At 41.1% G+C, this 27,486-nt stretch overlaps 1 protein-coding gene across 1 annotated transcript in view; it reads right to left on the bottom strand.

Moving 5' to 3' along the window:
• Window positions 1-27,486, bottom strand: part of PRIM2 (DNA primase subunit 2) — a 102,453-nt gene that overhangs the window by 33,673 nt on the left and 41,294 nt on the right. The window contains exons 8-10 of the mRNA XM_081318535.1: window positions 9,080-9,147; window positions 7,358-7,430; window positions 5,268-5,453 (exon numbers count right to left, since the gene is read on the bottom strand). Coding sequence (XP_081174661.1) covers window positions 5,268-5,453; window positions 7,358-7,430; window positions 9,080-9,147 — 327 coding nt within the window. The remainder of the gene's footprint in view (window positions 1-5,267; window positions 5,454-7,357; window positions 7,431-9,079; window positions 9,148-27,486) is intronic.

Genomic DNA, 27,486 nt, shown 5'->3' with positions numbered 1-27,486 from the left:
AATGCAGGCTGATAACAATAAAATCCAACCATATTTGCCTGTCAGCAGAGTGGACAACTTTAACAGGACAGATTCTCCATCCACGCTGCAGTCCGTGTAAGATTTCTTAAAAAATGTTTTGAATAACCATCACATATGATAAAACATTCTTTCTTTGTTGTAGCATTTCCAGGTTTTAGAAAGAATAATTATTTGTAATTGTGTTGAGTCCAGGTGTATTTGGTTGTTTCATAATGAATAATCTCAGTTTTACTTCAAGATGTATTTATTTTAACCCAAATTACAGATTTGGTGAATTTGTACGTCAGAACCAATTCATTAGAGTAGCCTACAAACTCTGTAAATAAAAAGAAGGAAGGAAGGAAGGGAGGGAGGGAGGGAGGGAGGGAGGAAGGAAGGAAGGAAGGAAGGAAGGAAGGAAGGAAGGAAGGAAGGAAGGAAGGAAGGAAGGAAGGAAGGAAGGAAGGAAGGTCAGAGACTTGCTTTCTACAAGGCCACATTCTCTGGGTTATCATCCTGTTGAGGTCAGAAGAGAAAACTGCTGAAGATTCCTTCTCTGAGGGAATATCACCTACACAGATCCAAGCAAAAGAGCCTTCTTGGCAATGATTGTCTTTGAAACAGATGACTCCTTGATATCCGGTCATCCTCCACCTTTAGCTTTTGAAGGGACCTGTGACAAAGAGCGGGGGGGTCAACCTATTTTCCAAAGCACCAGAAAGCAAGACAAGAAGCAATGAATGGAAATTAGTCAAGGAGAGAACCAACTTAGAACTAAGGAGAAATTTCTTGACAGTGAGAACCATTAACAAAGTGGAACGGCTTGCCTCCAGAAGTTGTGGATATTCCATCACTGGAGGTCTTTTGAGATTGGACAGCCATTTGTTCAGAATGGTATAGGGCCTCCTATTTGTGCATGGAGTTGGACTAGAAGACCTCCAAGGTCCATTCCAACTCTGTTATTCTGTATTCTAAAGACTCGGCTGTTTAAGAAGCCATTTGAAGATATGGACATTTGGTCCAACACTATACAATGGTTTGTGGCAAGTCCATGTTTTAGATTTTGATTTTTATTTTAATATTTACTGTAGCATTCTGTAAGCCACTTAGTCTCTGGATATTGGGCAGAAGAGAAGCATTAGTAAATAAATAAGATAAATAGTGGCATCATTGCTTTTTGAACATAAGAAATAATTCCTATTTTCTTTTTGTAATCTTTGTAAACATAAAGTAAACTACCCATACAAACTTATGAGAAAAGAATTGTGATGAGATCCAACTGTGCAGAGGCTGATGTGAAAGCAACTGCTGCTTATGTAAACTAAATGTCAACTTCAGGGAGATTCCTAACTCTAACTTTTCTTTGTCTGCAGAATTTGTTCTCTCTCTAGGGCAGGGATGTGAAACTGCCGGCCCATGGGCTGGACGCATCATCCAGAAGCCGCGCCCACCCCATTGTTGGCAATGGCAAAACCGTCCCAATACGTTGCCCGACGTCACATGATGTCGCAAGTTTGACATGTCTGCTCTAGGGGATCCAACTGTCAACACTGTAATGATCCTGGCTGAAGCCATTTTAGCTTTGTTTTCAGTTGCCACAGTACTGGGAGGGGAGGATGAGTGGTTTTAAGGTTAGATTAAACAATAAATTGTCCTGTGGGAACCAAGGACATTGCTGCCTGACTTTGGCATTCTATTATAGTTTGGCATTGTGCTAATCACAGACTAGAATTATCAGTAGGTGATGTTGTCAAGGAAACTTCAGGAATAAATAGATTCAAATCATTTATTGATAAACTTTACGTCATATACCATGCTTCGGCAAAGAATAAAGAGAGTTGCATTTATGTGCAGAATTATTGAGAGCTCTATCCTTGGAAACTCTATCCTTGGAAAATTTTACGGGACTGGAGGCTAAAATGTATAAAGAAAGGTTGTTGGAATTGGGTATGTCTAGTTTAATGAAAAGAAGAACTAGGGGTGACATGATAGCAGTGTTCCAATATCTCAGGGGTTGCCACAAAGAGAAAGTCAAGCTATTATCCACAGCACCTGAAGGCAAGACAAGAAGCAACAGATGGAAACTAATCAAAGAGAGAAGCAACCTAGAACCAAGGAGAAATTTCCTATCACTTAAAACAATCAGTGGAACGACTTCCCTCCAGAAGTTGTGAATGCTCCAACACCGGAAGTTTTAAAGAAGAGATTGGACAACCATTTGTCTGAAAATAGTATAGGGTTTCCTGCCTGAGCAAGGTTTTGGACTAGAAGACCTCCAAAGTCCCTTCCAACTCTGTTATTCTGTTAAATTTTGGATGAGGTATAAATCCATGTATTCAGTTACAGTATACTCGAAGGATGGCTTCCAGTGGGAACTGAATTCTACATCAGATTTACTTGTAAGGTAGAAAATTATTCTGTACATCAAAACAAATTTCCTTAGCTTGGTTAATGATTTTTCCAAGGTGGAAATCAAATAATCTTTCCAATACAAATATATAATATCCTTGCATCAAAAACTGACATTATATTGATTTGCAAGATGTATGATGGGCCTGACATTAACATAACATTTCTAGTGTCAAGACAAGAAGCAGAACCAGAAATGCTAGTTGTACCTACGTTAGAGGTTACGTTAACAGAATCATGTAAGCTTGAAACTATCCCTCCCATCCCTCACTTTTACCCTCTCAAAAACTAGGGAGAGAAAAATAGCAAATACAAATATAAAGGTCCATAAAAATAGATATCCTAAAAAAAACTAGAAATCCCATAGTTGAAGGAAATGTCAGGCCCAAGACCAGGAACGGCACAGCAAAATCCAATTGAGTTCAATCCTTTATTTGCTTAAACCTAATCGACAGAATCTTGCCAAATTCAAACTATAACCTTCTAACTTACTAGATATACTCTGAGAGAATCTTGTGTGAATTCAATCTACACTGAACTTCTTTCCTGCTCCCCCGTCCAGCTCGGGTCTGCGCAGTCTCTTGATCCAGGTCTCTTTCTGGGAGAACTCTTATGTTGCCAAATCTCTCCCCCCTGCTCCTTCAGGTGCACTTTCCATCACACTCAGACCTGGTCTTCTTTAAGGGCTTTTTGGAAAATTGCCACAATACAAAAAAGATGCTGAGAGTCTAGAAAGAGTGCAGAGAAGAGCAACTAAGATGATAAGAGGCCTGGATGCTATGTCTAGCCCATCAAAGAGAAAGATTAGGGGTGACATGACAGCTGTCTTCCAGTAATTGAGGGGCAGCCATACAGATGAGGGGGTTGACTTATTCTCAAAACCACCTAAGACCTGGACAAGAGCCTTGGTGGAGCAGTGGGCTAAAGCCTCCTTAAGTAACACCAGCTGCCTGCAATTAGTGCAGGTTCGCATCCCACCAGGCTCAAGGTTGACTCAGCCTTCCATCCTTCCGAGGTAGGTAAAATGAGGACCCAGATTGTTGGGGGCAATAAGCTGACTTTGTAATAATGCCGCTTGGGGTGTGTGTGAAAGCCCTAATAAGCAGGCATATACTGTACATAGAATGAAGGCTACTGCTAAGCTTGTAAGCCGCCCTGAGTCTTCGGAGAAGGGCGGGATATAAATGGGATTAAAAAAAAGAAGAAGCAGCAATGCATGGAAGCTCTTTAAAGTGAGATCCTAGTGCAATTTACTCTGCCAAGCACAGAAATCCCTCCAGGTCTGCTCATTCACCACTGCAGCCCTTTTTCACTCTCAGCAGTGTGTATTTTTCTTGTTAGCTCATCCCCTGATTGCATCAGCAGGATTTTGGAGTTACATTTCTATCAATATTGAAAAATAGATAAAACCCTTGGGTAGCATTCATTGAGCCACTCAGTTTGCTCTGCTTTTCCCTTGTGAGTGTACAACAGAATATTTTAAGAAAAGCATATTGTACATGCACTACTGCTTCAATCCCTAATGGCACACATATTTTATATTATAAATTGTTACTTGTGGGGTGATCTGACTTGGAATATGATCCGTGCATGACCTTACTTGATGGATCAATCTTGGACTGAGTGGCTGGTGACACCTTGATCCAACCTCTGGGACTCCTTTTAAATCTCTTGACAGCCTCTGGGTGGAATAGTAGCTGCAAGGAACTCTGTAGTACACCTGTTGTTTTAATCTTAGGGAAAACTGTATTCAGAACTTCAGAAGTGCTATTTACAATGTATGCCTGGAAGAAATTCCAATGCACCCCAAGTGGATCTAAATGCAAGGAGTGCAAGACCCCAAGGATGCCTAATCCTAATCCACAAATAAGTCCGGATGAAAAACTGTCACCTCTGCTTTCCGGTCAGAACCTCTAATAATCTTCCCCTGATATTACTTTTCAGGTCTGGCTCTAAGGAGACCTAACTCTAACCCTGGTTTAATTTTCATTGGCAATGGGATTTTGCTATGTATTTTACCCTAGTCCACAAATGAGTCCAAACAGCACACTGTCACCTGCTCTTTGCTTGGAGAACCCGTCAGGGAGTCCTCCTTAAGACCTGTTCCCAAAAAAGCACCTGGTCCCCTTTTAGTAGAGGGGGAGACCCATTATGCAGTAAAACGAATTCTTGATTCTATGTTGTACAAAGGAAAATTACAATATTTAGTACAGTGGAAGGGATACCCACTATCAGAAGTAAAAAGTACTGACGTCAAGGCAGATAGATTGATATGCAGATTTTTTGATAAGCACCCTCATAAACCTCGGAGAGATTCCTAACTCTAACTTTTTTTGTCTGCAGGATTTGTTCTCTCTCTAGGGGATCCAACTGTCAACACTGCAACGATTCTGGCTGAAGCCATTTTTGCTTTGTTTTCAGTTGCCACAGAACTGGGAGGGGCGCATGAGTGGGGTTAAGGTTAGATTAAACAATAAATTGTCCCATGGGAACCAAGGTCATTGCTGCCTGACTTTTGGTGGGCTGAGCCTTCTGTTAGAAAGTCCACCAAAGTATTCTATTGGGGAACGTGGATAATGACATAATGATGGGGTGGGAAGTTCAACTTTGTAACACTGCAACGCTTGGAAGGGAACTCCAGACTTGGTTTCACTTTTGACTGTGCTGATACTTTGTAGCCAATAAATATGTTCTTTAAATAAACCTCTTGTCTTGGAGTTCTGCTTTTACTAGTCTCATCTATCGGAACCATGACACTACACAGATGTTTTAGTGTGCACGGACACTGGTTGTGGACTATAGAAGTGTTCCGAGGAGAACTGTGAAGAACTGAGCATTGTTCTCAGCAAACCATTTACCTTGTCTGCGTCTACCTTTCCTCTGATGAATTCAGATTTCCAGAACTGCAGAGCTTGCTCTAGTGTTAAGCCAATGCCCTTGAGAAATAAGCCATATTGCATACGGCCTCCATGACGGAGATGATGGTTATCACGCAGAGCTTTGTGGAGCTGGCGCATGCAGAGAGGAAATGATTTAACCGAAAGCTGTAACAAGAAAACTTGGATTAATGATCTGCTGACTGTTCTGAACCAGCCCTCTTCTGGCCTTGTAATAAGGCAAACCCCTATTCAGAAAGAAGAGACTGGAGAGCGTCCAAGGCTGAAAAGCGTTTGCCAAGATTTAATAGTCAATTAACAAAACAAGAAACCAAAACTCCGGAACTTGAATCCTCAAGCAGAAGGGTTGCTTTCAGCAACCAGCCCCTCCCCAAACACTCCTTTTATTGAGAGCTCAGGGCGTGGTCTCCCTGTGCCTCCTCCCGAGGAGACCCGCAGCCTTTTTCTGCTTAGTCCTGCTCGACTGCCTCCTGCGTCGGGCGTCCTTGAACAGGGCCAGCTGTGGGTCATCATCCTCCGCACTATCGGGCTCACGCAGCTGAGAGGAGGTCCCCGGCTGGGAGCTCTGCCAAGCCTGCAAGCCATCATCAGCCGGTTCGTCACCCACACACACCTCCTCCCCCTCATCTGAGTCATCCGATACATCTGAGCCGGGTGCCGAACCCACAGGCTGACCCTGAGTCACAACACTGACTACATTAACTTACAGTCTGTATTTTGATCACCAACCAGAAAGGTGAAGAATTTTGAGAGAATGTTTGCATACAGTAGACTACAGGGAAGAAAGGAAAACTCTATTTCACAATTTCAATATACTGTCAACATTTAGTTGTAATTTTTTTTGTGTGCAAATGTAAGAATAAATGGAAAACAGATGTTAAAAGATATTAAAATTGTATTAGTTACAGTAAAAAGCATAAATCAATATAAGTAATTAATCCAGAGTCTCATTCTATTTTGAAAGCATCTTTACTATCCCTCCCTTTAATATATTCTAAATTAATGTCCCAGATGTCAGTTGTCTGGGGCTATTTTTCTGTTTATTTAAAGCTGTTTACCATATTTACTTAAAAGGAAGTCAAGGCTAAATTTGATTGCCTACCACTAACACTAGGAAGTATTCATAGTGGGGGGGGGAAGGAAAGACCAACAAAAAAAACATATCTATGTCTGACTTTCTTACTTTGACAACTTTGATATCATCAACGTCAGCCAAACCAACTTCTGACCTCGAGGTATATGTGCATGCAACATACTTATATTTGTAAAAATATCCATTCCAAAAGAGAGCAGGGCAACATAAAAATATCCATTTTTCTTAACTGAACCAGCGACCACTAATTAAAATTGATTTCTTGTAAAATAACACCCCATCACCTGTAAATACTAACCATTCTGTCCCACAGAAATGCGTACTACTATACACACACACGCTCCTTCCTCCTTCCAGCAAAACAACAAGCCAACAACAAATATTGGCTAATAAGAAACATGAAGTAGGGTTTTAAAACCAGATGTAGTATGCCCAAGAGATAAATTTTTCAGACAGCCAAGTAGGGCGTGGCCCTGACTACTGCAGAACATTGAACTGCAGGAAACTGAACAAGGGAGAGGAAGGGAGGCTTGGGTGATTGAAGAGGTAAGAGGATAACTTTGCTCGTCTGTTACTATGCAGCAGCAGCAGCGGCTGAGGAAAGCTGTCCTAGTGGTGATAGTTTGGTTTTCTCTTAATAGCTATTGCCAGGGATTAGGGTTCAATGCCTGAATCCCTCACAAATGGGCATGGGCTCACGTGAAAGGTTTGCTTTGGGCTAGAGAGCTCTACTTATGCTCCTGTTACTCTTCTTGTTTCATTTGTTTTAAACCTGCTTTCATTCATTTAAGCATACATTGCTCTATCAGTTCTATGTTCTATTCTTCAATTCTTTACAGACCATTGTAATCTCTATGTGAATGTTGCCATCAGTACGTTTGAGACACCATAAATACACTGCAGTGGATGGACAAAATTATTCAGTTTAACGACAGTGAATTGGAGGCAATATACTTACAGCATCAATTTGTTCCAATGAAATTTTGCCCATTGCTTTTTCAATGTTATAATCTGAACCAACATATGCGTGGCTATGATGTGGGAAAAAAGAAGAAAAGAAATAAATGTTATTTTTAGAATTTAAAAGGACATTTTTGTTGTTACTATGGGAACGAAAGGCCGAGTATTTTTGTTTGCATAAATTTTAAAGAATATATTTCAAAACTGGTGTTCAAGAAATTAATATGACTTTAAAATAATTCCTTCACTTTGGAGAACTTAAGATTTTTTCTTTATGTAATACATTTCTGATTAACAGAATAGATTTATTTGGAAATATTTCTACTACACTTTAGAACAGGGGTGTCAAACTGCCGGCCCACAGGCCAGATTCGTCACGAAGAAACCATGCCTACCCCATTGCCGGCAATGGGGAAAAAAGCTCCGATACGTTTCGCGACGTCACAAGTTTGACATGTCTGCTTTAGAAGAACATTAGAGTTCAAGTAGAAGCAGATTATCTGAACTCTAATGAATTGTATGAAAACAATTGTTGAATACTTTTTTTGTAAAATGCAGGTATAACCTCTCAGATGTTTGTTATTAAGGGAGACATAGAATAATAATCTTTTCTTGAATTTTTAAACTGATTTCATTATTTAGTAATATGAGGAACTAAAACACAAAGATAAATAATATGCTGCTATAATTCCATTATTATGTTTGTCAAAAGGTTCTGAGAAAAGGGGAACATTAAAATGAAGCCCCTTTTTCAAGGGCAAAATATAATTTTACAAATGTGAGTGAACGATTACCTAAGGGAGAAATCTGAAGTGTTGACTGGAAGCAGATGTTGTATGTCAACAATATTGCTAATTATCTGCATGGCACGTTCATTATGTTAAAAAACGCTCCCATTACTTCCTCATTAGTGATACAAGTATTGAAATAGTATCTTTGAAGATAAAGTTGCAATGAATCCACTGCCAAGTTAGCCATTCCTAAATAAAAAGCTTATTAATATCTGATTTATTCTTTTTTATTTAAAACATTTTTATTGCCTTCCCCTGTAAATTTCATGGTTTGCAGAGTCTAAAGAACACAGTGCTCCTCTGTATATGAGCTCCTCACTCACCCTGTCCCCAGGATTAGATTGTTCTGCAGGCAGAGTGGATGGACCCAGTTATGGGAAGAAGTAAAACAACCCCTCTGCTTTTGGGCGAGGACACAGGACCAATCAATCCATTAGGCACAACGCCTAGACCACAGGTCTGCAACCCGCTGCTCCGGAGCCGCATGCGGCTCTTTCAGCCGTCTCCTGCGGCTCCCAGTCCTCTGCCATGTGCAGTCCAAAAAAAAAGTGGGACTAAAAAAGTTCAACCAATCAATTCAAATATGCAGGGTACGTGCATATCTCGCCTTGGCTCCACTCTTCAGTCAAACCCTGTTCTGCGCATGCGTGCATGTATGCGCATGCGCACACATTTTTTGCGGCTCCCAGTTTTTCCTTTTGTGAGGGAACCGGTTCCGAGTGGCTCTTTCACTGTTTCAGGTTGCTGACCCCTGGCCTAGACCCTACAAAAATGTCTTCACATTTTTTTAATCCGAAAGAATTAAAATGAAATTCCCTCAGCTAGTGAAACCACACCCGATTTGTACAAACGAGTCAGACTGTGGACCTTCAGAAGTAACGGACTCCAAAAGGTCCAGCAAATTGAGGTTCTGCTGTGTTTCTCATTACCTGAGGTGATTGAGCAAGGGTTGAAGTCTCTCATCAGTCTGTACTATAGGCAGTGATCGTGCTGTTAGCTAAAAGAGAACAAATACAAGAAGTTAGCTGAGGAGCAATAATGCGCAGGCACACACACACACAAACATACACATAGATACAGAACAGACATGTACAGTGTTATATGTAAGACAGGGATCTTATTTGCTAACTCATCAATCTGATACAGAGCATCAGCTTTTCACTATGCCTTTATCTTCATTTTCTTTCCTGCTGATCTTATCCTCAAGACACAACAGACAATATCTATTTTCTGTCATTGTTACCATAACTCTTCAAGAAAGTTGGTCTGGGACTGAAACAAATAATTAATTGGTCTGTTACATCCTGTATAAGCATCTAGGTCAGGGGTGGTGAACCTATGGCACATGTGCCACAGGTGGCATGTGGAGCCGTCCCTGTGGGCATGTGTGCCATCACGCAAGAGGGAGGTGGGGCCAGGCTGCCCCACCCCCTCTCCACGTGCTCCTGCGCTCTTGCTCTCTTTCTCTCTGCACTGAGAATCAGGGATCAGCTGCAAGAGCTGGGCAGATCCGGGCTGGATAGTGGAGGCAGCTGCAGAATGAGTTCAGGTAAGCCTCCAGAGCGATTTTGGCCCGATCTAGGGCTGCAGAGTGATTTTATTCTCCCCCCACAACCGATCTGGGCAGCAGAAGCATTTTCAAAGCTTCTGGAGTTCGCATCCATGGCTGTGGGGTGATTTTACGATGCTCCAGAGACCTGATCCAGGCATTGGAGGCCTGCAAAATGCTTCTGCTGCCCAGATCTAGGGGTGCAGAGTGATTTCGCTCCCCCCCCGGCCGATTTTGCAAGCCTCCGACGCCCAGATCGGGTCGCTGGAGCATCGCCCACTTGGTGGCCACGCTCTCGGCACCCAGCAATGCATAAATGGGTTTCAGGTTGCAGTTTGGGCACTCGGTCTCAAAAAGGTTCACCACCACTGATCTAGGTTTACCATTCATGCAAATAGCAGTATGCATTGTTATTCCTCAATAATTTATGATGGACCAGACTGATGTTTAATAAATTGGATTTGCACACAGTACATACTAGTTCAAATCCTTACCAGTCACATTAGTAGTAAAGATGGATATAAGAGATACATCTGGTTGATTGTTTTTCAGTAAAAGTATTTTGTGCTTTTCAATACAAGTATTTCATGTTTTTCAGTGCTGATTGGGATCATTTGATTAATAACAGGACAAACAAAAGACGAGCTTGACCATTGATCACTTTCTTTCATAACTGACATTATTATTATGCATTTTATTCCAAAGAAGAATAAAAGGCCAGTACACTAGAACAATATTCCTGAATTTCACACTGCTCATGTTAAGATAATATATACAGTCTGTTAAAAAGTCAGAGATTCACAAATTGCAGGAGAGACTATAACATCAGCACAAAATTCTGTTAAACAGCAATTATGATAATGAGTTATCATATTTCAGTGCGGTAATGAAATTTTGTTAAATGCAGAAAAAATAATACATAAAAATTCAGTTGAATTATTTGCATTCAATTATTTCAAAACTTTCTTCACTAAGGAGAAAATGATGCTAGGAGATTGGTGTATTTCCCCCACCCTAAAAATCTAAAGTGCAGGGTTGGGTGGGGGAGAGGATCTAAAGCATTTCCTCTTCTAGTTCTTCTCCCAGATCCTTTTTTTCCCCCAAGTCATTTTTATGTTTGGCATCAAAGACATAGAATGAGAACGGTCTCAGCATTTTACCCACAGATCCTTTTAGATACTATGTGTCACATACTTTCTTCTGCTTTATTCAAATTTGAGTAGAGAAGCCTTTACACAACTCACCTCTGCCTACAAATCATGCTGGTTTGCAATGTTCAGCATCTTAGCCAGCACAAGTGGTTTAGGGCAGGGGTCTCCAACCCCCAGTCCATGGACCGGTACTGGGCTACAGCATGCCAGCAACCGGTCCTCACAAACAAGAAAAGCCCCATCTGTAGGATGCAGGCAGCACACAAAATCACATCCCCTCCAGTCCACAGAAAAACTTCTCTCCACGTAACCGGTCCCTGGTGCCCCAAAAGGTTGGGGTTTAGGGCAATCAGAGTTGAGGTAAATCACATCTGCAGGACTCTACACTGGAGCCAACTCATATCCAAGGATGTGCTAAGCCAGTGTTTTTCAACCTTTTTTGGGCAAAGGCACACTTGTTTCATGAAAAAAATCACGAGGCACTCCACCGTTTTCCACACCGTTGGACCTCCCCACGGTCGCTACACGAACGGTCGTAAGTCGAGGATGGCCTGTGTTCTCAAGGGGTTGGACTAGATAACCTCCAAGGTCCCTTCCAACTTCTTCTTCTTCTTCTTCTTCTTATTATTATTATTATTATTATTATTATTATTATTAGCCTCTTTATTTTATTTTATTTTATTTTGGGGCTTTTGTTTGTTTTTGCTGTGAAGGAAAAGGAAAGCTTGCATTTCTTTTTAATTTATCTTTCTGTATTTTCTTTTTTCTCTTCTTTTCTTTCTTCCTTCCTTCCTTCCCTCTCTTCCCTCCCTCTCTTTTCTTTCTTTATCTTCCTTCCTTCCTTTCTTTCTCCCACTTTCTTTCCCTCCCTCTCTCAATTTCTTGCTTTCTACTTGTTGTGGAAATTGGAAGCTACTTGCATTTCTTTTTAATTTTTCTTTCTGCATTTTTCTCCTTCATTTATTTATTTTTCTTTCTTTCCTTCTTTCTTTCTTTTCTCTTTCTTTCTTTCTCTCTTTCTTTCTTTCTATCTTCCTTCCTTTCTTTCCTGCCTTTCTCTCTCCCACTTTCTTTCCCTTCCTCTCTCAATTTCTTGCTTTCTACTTGTTGTGGAAACTGGAAGCTACTTGCATTTCTTTTTAATTTTTCTTCCTGCTTTTTTCCTTCCTTCCTTCCTCCCTTCCTCTCTCTCTTTCTTTTCTATTCTCCTTTTTTTTCTTTCTCCCTCCCTTTTCCCCTTCCCCCTTTCTCCTTTTTCCCCTTCCTTTTTTCTTTCTTTCTCACCTTTACCATCAAAAGCACTTCACTCCAGGGGGGGGGAACCCCAAAGGTTTTTAATTGCTTTGGTCCAAAGGACATTTTATTATGCAACGTATCAAAAGGACAGGTTAAAAAAAAAATCAGCCATGTAATTTTTCAGACGCAAGCGAAGCCTCCAAGAGCGAAGTGGTCAGATCCCTCTATTTCGGGCTGGGGCGAGGGGTCGCGGCGAGCAAAGAAAGCGGAGCCAGGCAGCCGACCAGGCGGGAGTCTCGCATCCTCAGCCGTGTGGGGAGTAAGGAGTAAGCGGCGCGTGCTGGGGAAGAAGAGCTTTTTTGAACGTTGCAGGCAACCAACCACGCGACAGCTCAGGCGAGCCGGGCTGGCCACCCATCCGTCCTCTTCCGATAAGGGAGCCGGTCGCCTCTCCCCAGCTTCTCTCTCTTCAGCAAGAGACCCTCCGAAGCCAGAGAAGGGGGCGGAGCTACGCTGCCGTGGAGCCCTGGTGCCTAGAGAGGTCGAGCCCACTTCTTTTCCCGGGCTTTTGCTTCCAGCTTAGCCAAGGCTCCGGTGCCCAGCGCTCCCCGCCAGAGAGTCTTGCAGCGCCGCTCCGCCCGCGGCTGTTCCTCCTCCTCCTCCTCCTCCTCCTCCTCTCACTGCTGTCTCCTAGGTCAGTATTTTTTCAATTTTTCCCACGGCACACCAGGCAACATCTCGCGGCACACTAGTGTGCCGCGGAACAGTGGTTGAAAAACACTGTGCTAAGCATTCTACTCTCTCACACAAGTATTACCTCACCATACACAACTCTTACTGAATTCTTCAGCTTTCAACTCCTGCAAAAATTCCATAGCTCACTTTATCACATAGTTTCTTCAAGTCAACAATACGTGATAAACTTCTTTCTCAGAAGCATATATTTTTCATTGACTTGCTGGTTTGCACATTCCCTGCCTGGCAAAACCTCAGATTGCACCTAATAATTGTTTTCCTTATTTTCACCTCTCGTGTCCTTTCAATCAAAATGCTGCCAAATATTTCCCCAGGGATATTTAACTAAGTCTCTTGTAGTTTATGCCTTTGCTACGTTTCCATTTGTATTAAAAAAAATAACAGCGTTTTTTCTTTAATTAGGCATATGTGCAATCTTCAAACAGATATTTCTATATAGATATATATTTTAAAAGTCTTACAACCACCCCATAAGTTTATTTAACATTTCTCTGGTCTCACCATCTATGCCTGCAGTTTTACTATTTATCTACCTTCTCACAAATTTATGATTTCTTTCCACTGCTTGTCAAGAATAGTTTAGCCTCTGGGATGACTTTGGACCAGTTGCTTTTCCCTTCTATAAATTGCAAGTTTGCTATTACAATAAAATGTTAGGGCTGGGAAAATGCAAGCCCCTCTGAATTTCTGGGAAGGATGGTGGTATCTCTAACATCAGAAAGCATTAAGAAAAAAAGGGAAAAAAAGAGATAAATTTATTTATATAGAAAACCTAGAAAGAAATGCAAATTAGTTGCCATAGGAATGTATTAATCAAGTCTATGTGCATGAATGTGAGAGCACATATGCACAGACACATGCATAATTTATATATGAGATTGCACTGTTGAAACTATTTTGCCTGCATGTGATGCTTGATAAAAAATACAGTTTTCTATCTGTATTTACAAATTATATCTTCTTCACAATTCATGCTCCAGACTTAAAATAATTTTAAAAAATATATAGAACTTTTGCCCAACAGTTAATATGCAATTTGAAATAGGTCACACTGAGTGATTGTTTGGCATGTAATACCAAAAAATGATTGATCAAAAAACAACTACTTTGTTAATGTTGAAGCCAAATGTCACAATGCAAATGTTATGCAACCAGGGAAATCAATATTAGACCACGTTTTTGAATGCTGGTATGCTGCCACAACTAGATAGTTGACATTTCAATGCTGATCCATTTTTAGAATTTGATTTCAACCTTTAATACTTTTCTGTTCTTGAGAAATACTGAAAATAAGTAACTAGAAAAAAGCTATATTTTAGGGCTATGCATTTCTAGATACTGTAGCTCAACTTCCAAACATACTAATAAAAGTAATAGTATTCCCATTTAAAGACTTGGGTTGGCTTTTCTTAAAGGAAAACCAGGATCTTTTATTATGAAGATAAATCAGATGGTTGAATAAACAGCTTTAATACAAAGTTAAGCTTTGGTTTCTGCTGTTGTATATAGTATGTTTTAAGTGTGTTATGTATATGTACACTTTGAGAGGGAGCAACTAAATTTCATTTTTAATGTGTGCCATTGTGCTCACAGGAAAAAATGACAATAAAGGTTATCTATCTATCTATCTATCATCTATCTATCTATCTATCTATCTATCTATCTATCTATCTATCTATCTATCTGTCAACTCACAAAAAATATCAGCTGTCTGGAGTGCATGAGCCGTAATCTCAAGATCTCTCTAATCTAATCCAGAGAGAATTTTCAGCAATCCGAGTCTCAAATCCAACTGCCATTTACCCAGTGCCTCCCATTGTGAGCATGGTGTCAGTTTGCCACTCCTTCCCAATTCCCTTAATCTCCTGACAAGTGGCTGGCTCCTCTATTAACAAAAAGAAAAGCAAATCAATGTATTCAAAATTTATACAAATGCAAAGCAGAACAGAAGCATAAATACTGAGACAGAATTACTAATAATATTGTCTACAAGATTATTGCTATTTACAATTTAATGATGGCTGAACATTTCAAAATAAAGGCTTAATTCCTAGTGGCTTTGATATTTGAGCCTAAGTAAGTCAGCAAAATGTTCTTCCTTATCCTACATTAGTAGATTTGGAACACAATTATTACTTCACATACCCAATATAAACTTGCAACAGCAGACCCACCCACAGAACAATCTATAGGAGAAATCTCATTATGAACCAAAACTGCATTCCATTATTATATTTTCGTGTCACTCTTAACATGCTGCAGAACAATTTACATATTTACATTTTGGACTATACCCACTGCTTTTTTTTATTTGTTTGTTTGTTTGTTTGTTTGTTTGGTTTATATACCGCCCTACTCCCGAAGGACTCAGGGCGGTTTACAAGGCAAAATTTTAAAACCATACAATATAAAATTAAAATAAAATTAAATTAAGTCTAGCCCCCAAAAAATTAAAATCACAATTTAAAAACATTAAAACCCCTCAGTCCAGACCAGATAGCTCAAAGAGCCAGGTTTTTAGGTCCCGGCGAAATGAACGAAGGTCGGGGGCAGTCCGGAGTTCCATTGGCAGTTGATTCCATAGGGCAGGCGCGCCCACAGAGAACGCCCTCCCCCTGGGGATCGCTCGTCGGCAATCCTTGACCGGCGGTACCCTGAGGAGGCCCTCCCTGTGGGAGCGCACAGGATGGGAAATTGACGCTGGCAGAAAGGTGCTCCCTCAGATAATCCGGGCCCATGCCATTTAGGGCTTTATAGGTCATCACCAGCACCTTGAATCTCACCCGGAGGGCAACTGGAAGCCAATGCAGCTCGCGGAGAAGAGGTGTTACATGGGAGTATCGGGAGACTCCCATCACCACTCGCGTGGCTGCATTCTGCACCAGCTGAAGCCTCCTTTCTTCCAATCTGAAAAAACTCTTACAAAGCTTGCTATTTCATAACTTTATTTAATCCTAATAAAATTATTCTTTAAGGGTTTTTTTTATTTTAAAGGAGCTGTAAACACATTCCCTTAGACCTTTTTTTTTAAAAAAAATCATTGAAGTTATAATTTTTCCATAACTGGGTATATTATTATTCTTGCCCTATTTTCATAACTTACAGCAGAGTTGCTGTAGTTTACAGTTGCTAAAATTTCATTTAGCTTGTGATAAGCCACGGAGGGAGGGAGAGAGGGAGGGAGGGAGGGAGGGAAGGAAGGAAGGAAACAGTTAGCTATATACATTTAAGATTAATTGCATTTTTTTTAAAAAATGGTATTAAATAAAGGAAATTTATGAAACTAAGGCTCAAGATTATTTTTTTCAGATGAAATATTTTGTAAGGGAAGTTCTCAGAAATATTGTGAAGATATTTATGAACCACAAATTCACACGTATTTTAGCTTTGAAATTCTACTAGTAGCACTGTCTCTGTTTGTACCTGATTCATGGGTTTCCCCACACTCTCTGTGCAGCTGTCCCTTTCTCTTATTAGTTAGTGTTGAGGCAACATGTATTCTGAATCTGCAACACAAGTCCAAGCTTAACTACATACTAAGCACACACTTTTGGACTCATTCAGGTGTTTATATGAACACTTGGACAACTCATAATTGGAGAGAGAAGGGTTCTCTCTACAATGATCAGTCCTTTATTCCCCCCGCCCCCCCCCCCCAATGTTTAGTCAGGAGCTTACCTGAATTAGCTTGAACAAGTGCACAGTTACCAGCAACGTAAGAGACTTTACTGTATTTAGGTCCCTAATGAGGAGGAAAATGGCAGTCCACATTCAAGCATACAGAAGTCCAGCTTTCATTTTAAGACAACCTGTCTAAATGTATGTATGTATGGAGGACGGAGAGAGACTAGGAATATATCCGAAGCAAGACCCCATCCTCTCCCACTCTGAATTCACCAAACAATCACACATACCCCTGAACAAATTATTTCTGTTCTAGGAAAAAAAATCCTACTTACGGTAGCTATTTTGCATAAATAACTTCCTTCTTCTCCAAGTCATTGCTTGTAAGTGATCCCAGTAAATTCATAAAATAGCAACAGAACAGTAACTTTCCATATTTTAAAACGATATCTGCAACCCCATTTTGGTGCAGGAGTCAAACTCTGGCTTTATAAAATCATTATGGGAAAGTGGAAGAGCTGGAGAAGTGATAGTAGAAGAAAAGTTGTTAGCATTAAAAATAAGACCAAAATGGTAGTAGCTTCTTTGGGGTAGCGGAAAGCAAGTTCCATTCAGTGTAGGAAGCCTTTGTCCTGAATAACCCTGCGTAAAATAGGTCAGTCTATTTGAATAAACTGTAATTTGTATTGTAATACAATCCACAATTAAAAATCAGAAAAAGAAATTAATAAACTAGGCATTTTATGAACATGCATAAAAATTGGGAACTGTAGTAAAGAGAAGCCCCAATGCAGCTACCTTGTTTTAGAAAATTATTTTTTTAAAGGTATATTTTTATGTTGGCCTTTTCTAATCTATGTTTATTTGGGGGGAAATGATTTTTAGTTCTGACTTGTATTTGTAGACCTCTTCAGGAATTTTTTGCAATGAAAAGTAGTATTAAAATACTGTAAATTAACATCCTTCTGGCAGACCAATTCTTCTTTGGTAACAAGTCACACTACTTCTGAATTCACTAACAAAGGATCAGGCTATAAAGATGTTCAGATTCAGGATCTGAATTTATACCTTTCATCTATTTCTATATATTTTTTAGGATTTCTCAAAGCATGCATAAGTCCACAGCCTGCTTGTCAGCAGCCCAATCATGTCTCCGTACTGATCAACATTCAGTCACCAACTTTTCTATTCAAAATGTACACAATCTTTGATATTAATAAAACTAGATTTATTTTGTTTGAACGGAACAATATTTTAGAAGATATGGATAGTTTAGAGAATGGGGGTGGGGGGAAAGGAAATGTCACTTCCTGATTTATTCCAAAGGAATTAAGGATGAATTATGTCAATTCAATAAAGCATTACCAACATCAACACTAAATCCTCTTTAAAAAAAATAATAAATCTTTCCTGCAGGACAGAGCTTTTAGAGGTACACTGCTACCACCAAAGCATCTTTTCTCAAAATACTGTGACAACCAAAACTTTTGTTGGGAAATCCAATGAAGTGAACTGCATGGACACGTATTTATTTATTTTTTTTTATTTTTTTTTAATTTTATTACATTTATATCCCGCCCTTCTCCGAAGACTCAGGGCGGCTTACAAGCTTAGCAGTAGCCTTCATTCTATGTATATGCCTGCTTGTTAGGGCTTTCACACACACCCCCAAGTGGCATTATTACAAAGTCAGCTTAATTGCCCCCAACAATCTGGGTCCTCATTTTACCTACCTCGGAAGGATGGAAGGCTGAGTCAACCTTGAGCCTGGTGGGACTCGAACCTGCACTAATTGCAGGCAGCTGGTGTTACTTAAGGAGGCATTAGCCCACTGCTCCACCAAGGCTCTTGGTATGTGGAAACACCTAGGAAAAGCTCTCAAGCAACTGTACCAGGCCCCCGGGGGTCATAGCTGCCTCAACACTTCAAGCCAAATGTTCACACCAAATGCATTTGAAAAGCTTCTCCTGTCACTTGCTTTCCATGGGCCTATGGCTTTTGATTGTCTATATTTATACAGCACCTTTGCACCAAAGCAATCTAAAGGACAGCTCGCAATATTAAAAAGTCCATGCAAGCATCGAAAAATTATATGTGGACACAAGAAATATATTAAAGAAGACCCAAAATGGACTGGAGTAAATTCACATCAAAGATCAAATAAGCAACAGAAAAAGTAAATGAATAGGTTTTTAGATATTTTAAAAGCCAAAAACAAAAACAAAAAACACAAAAACTTGAAAAATAGCAAAAAAACAAAACAAAAACCCAACACCAAAAACCCCGATGCCATGGGTATCATGCAGAAAAATAAAATAGGGAAGTCACCCAGAGAAGAACTCTGAAATAAACCCCTACTTTCAGACTATCGGATCATATACATGTTACTGTCATAGCAACAATACCATTGTGTCCAGCTTTGGTATGTCGTAACGGTCTCTATTTACATATCAGCCCAGTCTGAACCTGCTTCGCTTTCTTGAGATCAGCTATGTGCTGTTGTTGGAAACTGTTCAAAATACATTGATGCATAACATATTTTATTTTAGGAAGCAACGATTAATGGGAAGATACTTGCTTCGCCAAGATAACAAGTTGTCATTTCAAAGGAAATAAATAGCTACTAATGCATAATCTTATTTTGAAATTTCACAATTTTGTCTGGTTGTTTTTAGCCCAAATACGAAAACTAATTATTTTAAGCATGACAGCATATGTATTTTTCCTCTTCATATGTAGTAAATGTAAGTAGGTTTAAAAATCATTAGATACAGATTCAGTATGCTCTATTCCACAAATGTCTTTACTATAGCTTTTTTTAAAAAATAAAAAAAAGCTTCCATCTACAGCAGGGGTGTCAAACTGCCAGCCCGTGAGCTGGTTGCATCATATGGAGACCGCGCCCACCCCAGCTCCAGCAATGCAAAGTCTCGATACGTTGTGACACGTCACGTGACGCGGCGAGTTTGACACCCGAGATCTAGAGAGTTGGAAACTGTAAGTATAATAATTAAAATAGGTCCAGGTATTTCTTGTATGCGGTTTGTCACAACGAACACATTTTGTACTGAAACTGCCTGTGTGATGGACAGTGAAGTAACCCAATTTGCATTTAATAGATTTAAATAAGCCTGAATAAATCTTCACCTTTATGTGACAAGCAGTCAAGACTGACAAGTAATGGTAGGCAGGTAAAAGTAAATGAATAGAAATCTGAATTGCCCTTGCCACTTATCTTGGTCTTGTATGTCGGGAATCCAGCTCAGGAGGGAGGCATCTTGAATTTCACTGTTCAGCCACTAAATGAAACTGTCTCCCTCAAAATGATAGTTCCACTACAGCAGTGATACATTTCCTCATTTTAATTAACCTAATGGTCTATTCACCCACAGTACTTGGAGGTCTTTTTCATTACCCTGAATTAACATTTTCCTTCCATTAAATATCAGATAAAAGATACCAATTGCACGCCTGGTTTACAATTCATTTAATCAGTACCATTTTTTAAAACTCAGCAATAGCAATCTACTTAAAGAATTCAAAGACCAGAATGTATAACAGCCAAATTACTAATATACCAAAAAGAACACAAAAGGAAAGAGATGGACACTGAATCTTACTACAGAATACTTTTTCGTCAACCACGCAATGATTCTAAATCCGTTGTCAACATGCTAAAAGTATACAATGGTGGTGTTATTTTAGTAAGTAAACTATTATCACAGTAGATGAGACATCCCAAAAACCTCTCAATTTTTGAATGCTTTTAATCATTTTTCCCTCAAAGAAAAAGGATATGGAACTTTTTCTAACGAGGGTTTAGATTTTTCAAGAATGATGTCGACCTCAAATTCATTATTATCTAAAAATAGCAATGTATTTTTCATCTTTACCTCGCTTCAGTTGTCCTCCTGGTTTCCAACATTCCTTGCCACTACTTTGCAACATACTTTAAATTTAAAATTTTATTTTAAATTTAAAATAATATTTAACAATATACTTTAAATCTGAGCTGATATGATTCAGAAGAGTTAAGAAGGTACACTGAAAAATACATCAGATACACAATAGAATCTATATCTATCTTTTTCCTAAAAGCATCTAATGCTCTCCTCCCAGAACTAATAGGTTCCCATGCAACAGTGTTTTCCAACTTGGGCAAATAACAGATCTATTACCTTGAAGTCTCAGAATTCCAAAGCTAGCATAGCCATTGCTAAGAATGCTGTGAATTGCTCAGCTTGGGAAACGCTGCTATGAAAACTTTCATTAGAGATATGATTGATACATATCAGACAATTTTTCTTACTGTTTTTAGATAGCTCAGAATTTCCAGGGATCCATCATCATTTGTCATATTTGATTATGGTCAAGGAAAGACACTCACCTTGGTGAGTATCTTCATATTCACATTATTGTGCACATTATTATAAAAATATCTTGAGAAGCAAAAAGGACAAGGATTATGAAAAAAAAATCAATTAAGTTTTCTTTTCTGGAAAGCTCTGGTTCTGAGGAACCAAAGGAGCATTCAGGCTGGCAATCAGCACAAAGATGAAAAGTGTTGCTTCAAATTTTCAAAAAGATAGTTGAATTCCTTGCTTAGGAACTTCAATTAAATAACGCTATAGGTACAAATTAAGGAGACATTTACTTGGAAATCAGAGATGTAATTCTGTCTGCAACTTATGAGGCTGGCTAAAGTGGTAACTCACTTGATATAGTTCAAGAAATAATTATTATGAGCCAGGAAGCAATTTGTCTCATGTGCAAGGATACATTATGACCATTTCTCGCGTCAAAAAAATAATAATGATAGTCCAACCAAGATAGGAATTGCCTCTTAATTTCATTGCTTCAGTACAGATATTTTAAATTAAACATCAAAAGATTTAAAATAGATATCAAAGTAATATAGTGTGACAAATATTAATACTTTTTGTTTGTTTCACAATTTTTATGTCATTGCCGCAAAAATTAAGTCATTCATTATAACATTCATTGATATGTTGTGCATCTCAGTGCTGCAGAATACAAAGGAGTGGAGGGTTACTGGGGAGAAAAAATGGACTAAATAGGCTTTGGAGATTGCATCCATTGGTCCCCTGGAATGCAAGAGTGAAATTGTTGCAACAGAGTTTAAATTTAAAGTAATATTTAACAATACACTTCTTTTCCAGTCCTAGGTATACCACCTAGGGTTGGAGGATAGTCTGGATGCCAAAGTAAAGTGCTCATATACATGACTTGGGGACATTTCCAGTAATTTGTTTGGATAAAGTATATATAAAGTACTTGGTCTGATCCGGCCTATTGTCTTCATGTTATTGTGTTATTGCAGATGAAAGGGAATGCTGCATACACAAAGTTTTTATTGAAAACCTGTGATAAAGTATTTCCTGTTCGTTCAAGTTCTCCAGCATACTCTTACACATATTTAGTCAGAAAGAAACTATTATATACAATGGCATGTTCTAGATAGGTTCATAAAACTGTGGGTTTAAATATATTTTTATATCCCTGAGCAGTGCTTCATCCACTCCATTTGGCCCAGTGAGTTTTTAATATCTTGAGATATTAAATCTTAAGATAATAACCGAAAGTTTCATTTATTTTTATGATAGGTTCAATAACCTGACTCGCAAAAGATGTTCTGCCATAGAGCCAAAGTTTCCAAACTGCACTGTGGTGCTTCAGGGCGCTGCAGAAAGCTCACTGGGGCGCTGTGGGATATTTTACATTTTTGAGGGAAACATAGCAGTACTCGACATCTGTCAGACAATGCCCAAAATATTACCTTGAGGTGTTTCACAGTTTTAGCTTAGGGGCCCTGTGGAAAAAATTACTGAAATACTAAGTGTGCCATAAACCAAGAACATTTGCCATAGAGCATAATTTATAAACCATAATAGCTGGATTCACAAATCAAGCTAAATCAAAATTAAACAAATCACTTTATATGCAAATGAAGACACTAGCAAAAATAATTAAATGCTATAAACAGTTCTGATAAAAAATTTGATGAAAGTTAAAATCACATCAGCTAAATGAAACTGAAAAGATCTGGTTAAAAAGAAAGTCTTAAGTCCTTTCCTAAAAGCAGAAAGGTCACTCAGCCTATATTTTCCATAAAAGGCTCTCTCCCTGTGTGCTGGACAAATAGAACTTGGAAAGTGAGTGTATTTTTAAGAGGATTTAATATCCAGAAAAAGCTCGTAATGAAATACACTCTGCCTAACATAATTAAATATCAGCCACATTTACCTTTAAGGTCAAAAACAGAAACTTCAATTGTGCCAGGAAAATACTGTATATTGCAAAAGTCCAAAGCAAAATAGATATCAAGCACTTCAAGGCTTTAAATTAACTGTGGTCAAAAAAACCCTTATCAGGCTGGAACTTGCAAAGAACATTCAAAATTATCAACATATTGAGAAACTGAAGTACCAGCATTCATGTACACTGCTCTACTATTTGTCAATTAAAATAGATATAAAATTAAGTGGCAGCAATAACCTCAACCAAACGTTTCCTGTAGTTGCAGATCAGACCTGCACAACGATCTGGAGTAATTTTGGACCACTCCTCTTCACAAAACTGTTTCAGTGTAGCAATATTCTTGGGATGTCTGGTGTGAATCGCTCTCTTAAGGTCATGCCACAGCATTTCAATCGGGTTGAGGTCAGGACTCTTACTGGGCCACTCCAGAAGGCGTATTCTGTTCTGTTGAAGCCATTGTTTTGTTGAATTACTTGTATGCTTTGGGTCATTGTCCTGTTGCATCACCCATCCTCTGCGGAGCTTCAGTTGGCGGACAGATGGTCGTACGTTTTCCTGCAAAATGTCCTGATAAACTCTGGAATTCATTTTCCCATCAATGACAACAATCCGTCCAGGCCCTGAGGCAGCAAAGCAGCCCCAAACCATGATGCTCCCTCCGCCATGTTTTACAGTGGGGATGAGGTTTTGATGTTGGTGTGCTGTGCCTTTTTTTCTCCACACATAGTGTTGTGTGTTTTTCCCAAACAACTCAATTTTGGTTTCATCTGTCCACAGTATATTTTGCCAGTAGTGCTGTGGAACATCCAGGTGCTCTTTTGCAAACTTCAAACATGCTGCAATATTTTTTTTGGACAGCAATGGCTTCCTCCGTGGTGTCCTCCCATGTACTCCATTCTTGTTTAATGTTTTCCTTATTGTAGATGTGTCAACAAAAATGTTAGCATGTGCCAGAGATTTCTGTAGGTCTTTAGCTGACACTCTAGGATTCTTCTTTACCTCATTAAGCATTATGCGCTGTGCTCTTGCAGTCATTTTTACAGGACGACCACGCCTAGGGAGAGCAGCAACAGTGCTAAACTTTCTCCATTTGTAGACAGTCTGTCTTACCATGGACACATGAACATCAAGGCTTTTGGAGATACTTTTGTAACCCTTTCCAGCTTCATGTAAGTCAACAAATCTTGATCGTAGGTCTTCTGAGAGCTCTTTTCTGCGAGGCATGGTTCACATCAGACAGTGCTTCTTGAGACCAGTAAACCCAAAACAGGTGTGTGTTTTTAAAGGGCAGGACAGCTGTCAGTAACACATCCAATATCATCACACTGATGGGAGTCAAGGTTGGCTCACTCCTGGCTCCAATTAGCTCTTGGAGAAGTCATTAGGCTAGGGGTTCACATACTTTTTCCACCCTGCACTGTGAATGTTTACATGTTATGTTCAATTAAAACATGACAACAGCTAATGTTTGTGTAGTATTATTTTAAGCAGACTGTGTTTTTCTATTGTTGTGACTTACCGTATATACTTGAGTATAAGCCGAATTTTTCAGCCCACTTTTTGGGCTGAAAAATCCACTTCGGCTTATACTCCAGTGAACAAAAAAAAGAACTTACCGAGGACTTGCGCGCGGCCGAGGCTTCGGTGCTTCCGGGATCGCGCGCACCTCTCCCAAGCCGCCACCGTCCGGAGACCTGCCGAAGTTTGGGGAGGTTTGGGGAGGTGCGCGCGCACCTCCCCAAACGTCGGCAGGTCTCCGGACCTCCGCGCCCTGCCTGCCTGCTTCTTTCCGCTGCCTGGCTGCCCTACGATGTAACCCGCTTCATGATCGAGTGCGACGCCTGCAAAGACTGGTTTCACGGCAGGTAACACAAAGCGATCGGGCCTTTCCTCCCCCCCTTTCCCTCCCTCCTCCCGCTCTAGGGCAGAGATCCCCTTCCTATCGCTCGGGGCCTTTCGTCTCTTTGGCTCGCCAGGGCTGGAGCGGCGAGAGCGAGCGGCAGAGGAGAGATGGTGGGCTCCTGGCTGCCGCTTCTGCTCTGTGCAGTTTTCCAACAGGCCTTTTTGGAGAAGAGGAGGCAGAGGCTTGCGGAGCGCGGATCCAGCCTCCGCCGGCGGCAGAGGCTTGCGGAGCGCGGATCCAGCCTCCGGCGGCGGCAGAGGTTTGCGGAGCGCGGATCCAGCCTCCGCCGGCGGCAGAGGCTTGCGGAGCGCGGATCCAGCCGGCGGCAGAGGCTTGCGGAGCGCGGATCCAGCCTCCGCCGGCGGCAGAGGCTTGCAGAGCGCGGATCCAGCCTCCGCCGGCGGCAGAGGCTTGCGGAGCGCGGATCCAGCCTCCGCCGGCGGCAGAGGCTTGTGGAGCGCGGATCCAGCCTCCGCCGGCAGCAGAGGCTTGAGGAGTGCGGATCCAGCCTCCGCCGGCGGCAGAGGCTTGCGGAGCGCGGATCCAGCCTCCGCCGGCGGCAGAGGCTTGCGGAGCGCAGATCCAGCCTTTGCCGGCGGCAGAGGCTTGCGGAGCGTGGATCCAGCCTCCGCCGGCGGCAGAGGCTTGCGGAGCGCGGATCCAGCCTCCGCCGGCGACAGAGGCTCGATCCGCCGTTCTGCAAGCCTCCGCCGCCGGTTAATACCCTGTATTCAGCTCTGGGAAGTGGGGGGAAGGGGGAGAGAGGGGGAGTTTGGGAGGAGGGGGAGGGGGAGCTCCACGGTACAAAAATAAAGCCCTGCCGCTCTTCGCGTTGCTTGCCTGACTGGCTGTCACGGGACCGCACGGATTGCCTCGTTCCCACCGGCAGCTGATTCCTTCGAGTTTGGTCTCGAGCGATTTTGCATTTTCTCCAGTGCTGAAAGCCACTCGGGGAACTTGAGTTACCGGCTACCCGATCGCTCCACCCTCATCTTCTCTTCGTTCCCGCTTCCCCTTCCGAAGGTTCCTCTCGCCGTCCGTGACTAAAGTCCCACTCCCACCCCCCGCGGCAGGTTGGATCCCCCCCAACTATCTTGAGTACCTCCTAGAGCCCCGCGCTGCCCTCCCCCAGGCCACCGCAGCCGGAGAGGACGGCTCTGAAGTTAGATATTCCGCCCGTAAGTCGCAGAGGGACCCCGGGTGTTCATAATTGATCCATAAAAACCTAATACCGAATAAAAGTACGATACATCAATAAAAAGATCCAATTTGATTTTTCCCCCCCCCGCCACACACACACACACACACACACACACACACAGGTTGGAGACCCTCCGACGTGGCTTGGGCACCCAGAGGCTCCCGCTGCCCCCTTTTCTCCACCGGGCGAGAGAGGCAAAACGTGCACCAGCCCTGCCCCCATCCACCTCCAGTATGGATGGCTCTGCCAAAAGAAAAGCAGCCGAAGCAAGCCTCCCATTGAGAGAATGGGGCAGCGGAGGCTTGCAGAACGGCGGATCGAGCCTCTGCCGGCGGCGGAGGCTTGCAGAACGGCGGATCGAGCCTCTGCCGGCGGCGGAGGCTTGCAGAACGGCGGATCCCAGCCTCGGCTTATACTCGAGTCAATAACTTTTTCCAGTTTTTGGGGGTAAAATTAGGGGTCTCGGCTTATACTCGAGTCGGCTTATACTCAAGTATATACGTACATGACGTTTAGAGCGCATTTTATGGCCAATTCATGCAAAACTCCACGTAATCCCAAAGGGTTCACATACTTTTTCTTGCAACTGTAAGTGACATCCAGAGTGCAATTTTCTGACATGCATGTAATACACTACAGTAGTTGTACCAATCAGCAAAAAAACATTTCTACTAGCTAAAGCTTGCAATCTCTTCCCAAAAGATACCCCTCACAATTTAACAGTCAGGAATATAAGTCAGGCATGGGTGACTCTGATGAATATTATCCAGCTTAGGAATGATATCAGCTAGTAATTGTAATTATGCAAGCTGAACTCCAAACCAAGAACCTAGTTTCCTACTGACCAATAATGTGTCCAGCTTAGCTGGATTTTAATGATAATTAAATGAATTTAATGAACTAAAATGATTGTTCATCTAGCTAAAATAATGCTAGCTATTCCATGTATAAGAAACTTCCAACATTAAGCACAAAACATTTATTTCTGTTGCTAAAGACATTTGCCTTCAATTGTAACCGTCATGGCAGGATAAAACCCACCGTGAGAAGACCTCCTTTCTCAGAAGCCTTTTGGCTTACGTTTCCTGCTTTGCCTTCCTGTCCTAGGATGGGAAATCCTTGATTTACAACCATTCATTTAGTGACCATTTGTGAAGTTACAATGGCACCAGAAAAAGCGATTTATAACCGTTTTTCACATTTACAACCTTTGCATCATCTCTGTGGTCATATAATCAAAATTCAGACGCTTAGCAACTGGCTCATGTTTATGATGGTTGCAATGTCCTGGGCTCATCTGACCTTCTGACAAACAAAATAAATGGGGATGCCAAATTCACATAACCATGGTGTTACTGACTTAAGTGCAGTGATTCACTTAACAACTGTGACAAGAAAGGTTGAAAAATGGGGCACAACTCACTTAACAACTGTCTTGCTTAGCAACAGAAATTTTGGGCTCAATTGTGGTCATAAATCGAGGACTACCTGTATAGCCACTTGGTACTTAGTATAATCATCTATGTTCCAGGAGAATGCCTTTACCCGGTGCCCTCCCTACTAACCCCAGCATAGGAGAGGGACAGGAATCCCACAGCCTGTGTGCCTTACGGGCAAGAACGTGAAAGGGAGTAAAA

The sequence above is a fragment of the Vipera berus genome (genome assembly GCF_964194415.1).
Source record: "Vipera berus genome assembly, chromosome: 1".
In the NCBI taxonomy this organism is placed as follows: domain Eukaryota; kingdom Metazoa; phylum Chordata; class Lepidosauria; order Squamata; family Viperidae; genus Vipera; species Vipera berus.
This window is presented reverse-complemented; position numbering and strand designations above follow the sequence as displayed.